This window comes from Suricata suricatta, chromosome 2, assembly GCF_006229205.1.
Source record: "Suricata suricatta isolate VVHF042 chromosome 2, meerkat_22Aug2017_6uvM2_HiC, whole genome shotgun sequence".
Lineage (NCBI taxonomy): Eukaryota > Metazoa > Chordata > Mammalia > Carnivora > Herpestidae > Suricata > Suricata suricatta.
The window spans coordinates 51,883,155-51,885,063 of record NC_043701.1 but is presented as its reverse complement, the minus strand read 5'-3'; the positions used below and the strand labels follow the sequence as shown (position 1 = coordinate 51,885,063).

The 1,909-nt window shown below is 55.7% G+C and overlaps 1 protein-coding gene across 1 annotated transcript; it reads right to left on the bottom strand.

Moving 5' to 3' along the window:
* Positions 1-350: 350 nt before the first annotated feature.
* On the bottom strand, positions 351-1,625 carry POM121L12 (POM121 transmembrane nucleoporin like 12). The gene is made up of 2 exons (XM_029918519.1): positions 1,036-1,625; positions 351-870 (listed from the first exon to the last, which is right to left on the bottom strand). The coding sequence occupies exons 1-2, from the start codon at positions 1,623-1,625 to the stop codon at positions 645-647; spliced, it is 816 nt and encodes a 271-aa protein (XP_029774379.1). The 3' UTR covers positions 351-644.
* Positions 1,626-1,909: the final 284 nt, after the last annotated feature.

Here is a 1,909-nt window from a genome sequence, read left to right as displayed (position 1 = left end):
GATCAAACCACCCTCACCTTTTGTTTGAAATAGAGCATCGGACACCTCATTTCTGTTTCAATCGCTGCCTTTGGATAATACACTCTACACACAACAGACAGAATAATGGGTTTAAAAACCTATCAGCCTGATTATCCTTTCCCCTGCCTAAAACCTGTGGTTCCCAGAATGAAACTCAAACTCTTCTGTGCTTATATTGTTTCCTGTCACCAGTCTTCATATTATCTTGTCTCTCACCACTTTCTAGCTACACTGGACTCAAATAAATACAGGTTATTACTAGGACAGGGGCTTCACCTTTGAGCTCGTAATCTGGAACACATTTGCCCTTTATTTTTACATGAAAAATATCTTTTTAAAATATTATTTTTAATGAGATCAAATATTTATACAAGCTGGGCAAAGAGGGAAGGTGGGGAAGGAAGAGTACCTTCAAGAAAATGAAGGGAAAAGGCAGGCAGGGGAGAAGGAGGGAGGCTTATCAACAATCTTCAGCATGGGATTTCCAGAGTGAGGAAATGGGGGTCTGGGGGCTGCAGCAGTACTGTGTTGGGGTCCCATGCAGAGGTAGAGCAAGGGATCAGAGAGCTGAGGCTAAATACACAAGGGTGAGTCACAGGAGGCAGGTAAAGGGACTCTGACCCTTAGGAATCAAAGGAACCTGAAGGCTGGGCAACATCTGTGGCAAAGGAGACCCCCCAGTCGCTGCTCTTAGGCACTGGAGGAAGGCGTGAGGCCCCAGCAGTGGGTCTCTTTCCCCAGCTCTGCAGCTGCTGCTCCATGTCCTGGGCTGATGCAGTCCCTGCTGTAGGGTGGCCGGCAGACAGCAAAGGCTGGACATCAGGCTGGAGGTCAGTGTCCTTGTAAACACTGCAGCCCCAAGAGTGAAGGCTTCTGATTAGAGGCCCTGGCCTGGGCACAAAGGAAGGGACCACTCCATTTCTGGTCAGGGGCTTAAAGGCAGAAGGCCTGGGCTCTGGGTTGGGCCTCCTGCTCTTGCCCTCGGGGATCTCAAACCACAGGGGCCCGTCAAACCTCCTGTTCCCCTTCTGGCACTGGCTGAGGGCCCTCAGCACCTTCTCCTTGGCGCACGGGTCTGGGTGCTCCCGGGAGGGTGGGCGCCCTGCAAAGCAGGCGCCGGGCCCCTGAGCCCTAGATGCCCAGGGGCTCGTCTTGGGCTCAGGGGGCGCGATCTTGATGGTCACGGGGCTCAAGACCTGTCTTGGGTGGCGGGCACTCCAGAGACACCGCTTCATGTAATTCTCCCAGGCGCTGGAGAGATCCGGCCCCAGGACAGTCTCAGGGGGCGCCTTGGCAGGAAAGCGCCTCCAGGCCTCGGGGACCACCCTCCGAGGGTTGGCGGGGTCCCAGTTCTGTGGTACTCGGTGAAGGGGTCCGGTGCCGACGCGGCTCCCACAGTCCTCCCTAGAGGCGGCTCGGGGCCGGGGTTTTGGGCACACTTGGGTGAGGGGTGGCTGCGCAGGCCTGGGCGTGCTCATGTAGCTGCCCATGGGAGGGGGCGTCGGGGTTGGGACCTTCCAGCGAGGGTTCGGCTTCCAGAAGTTCCCAAAGTCGCAGGACCTCGCTGCCAGAGAAGCGCCTGGGGCTCTGATGACAGTTGGCATGTGCGCGCGGGTCTGGGCGCTGGAATGTCCTCAACCTCATGGGCTCGTGGGGTCAGCGGACTGGTTGTGGGAGCTGACTGCTGACGCAGCGGCAGCCTGAGGGGGTCACAGCCTCCAGCTTCTGTTTTCCTCGCTGCTGGTAGCAAGAGTTTGTCTGTGGAGAGAGGCCTAGGAGTTCAAGATCTCCATTCCCACCCACCAGAATTTTTATTGTGATATCATCCGCATATCACACGATTCACCCAAAGTGTACATTTCTGTGGCTTTTGGTACCTTCACGCATA

Excerpts from the sequence above, each read along its gene's own strand:
- POM121L12 (XM_029918519.1), bottom strand. The coding sequence starts at position 1,625 with ATGCCAACTGTCATCAGAGCCCCAGGCGCTTCTCTGGCAGCGAGGTCC. Across the intron at positions 871-1,035 it reads TGCCAGAAGGGGAACAGGAG|TGTTTACAAGGACACTGACC; the intron begins GTTTGACGGGCC and ends TTGGGGCTGCAG.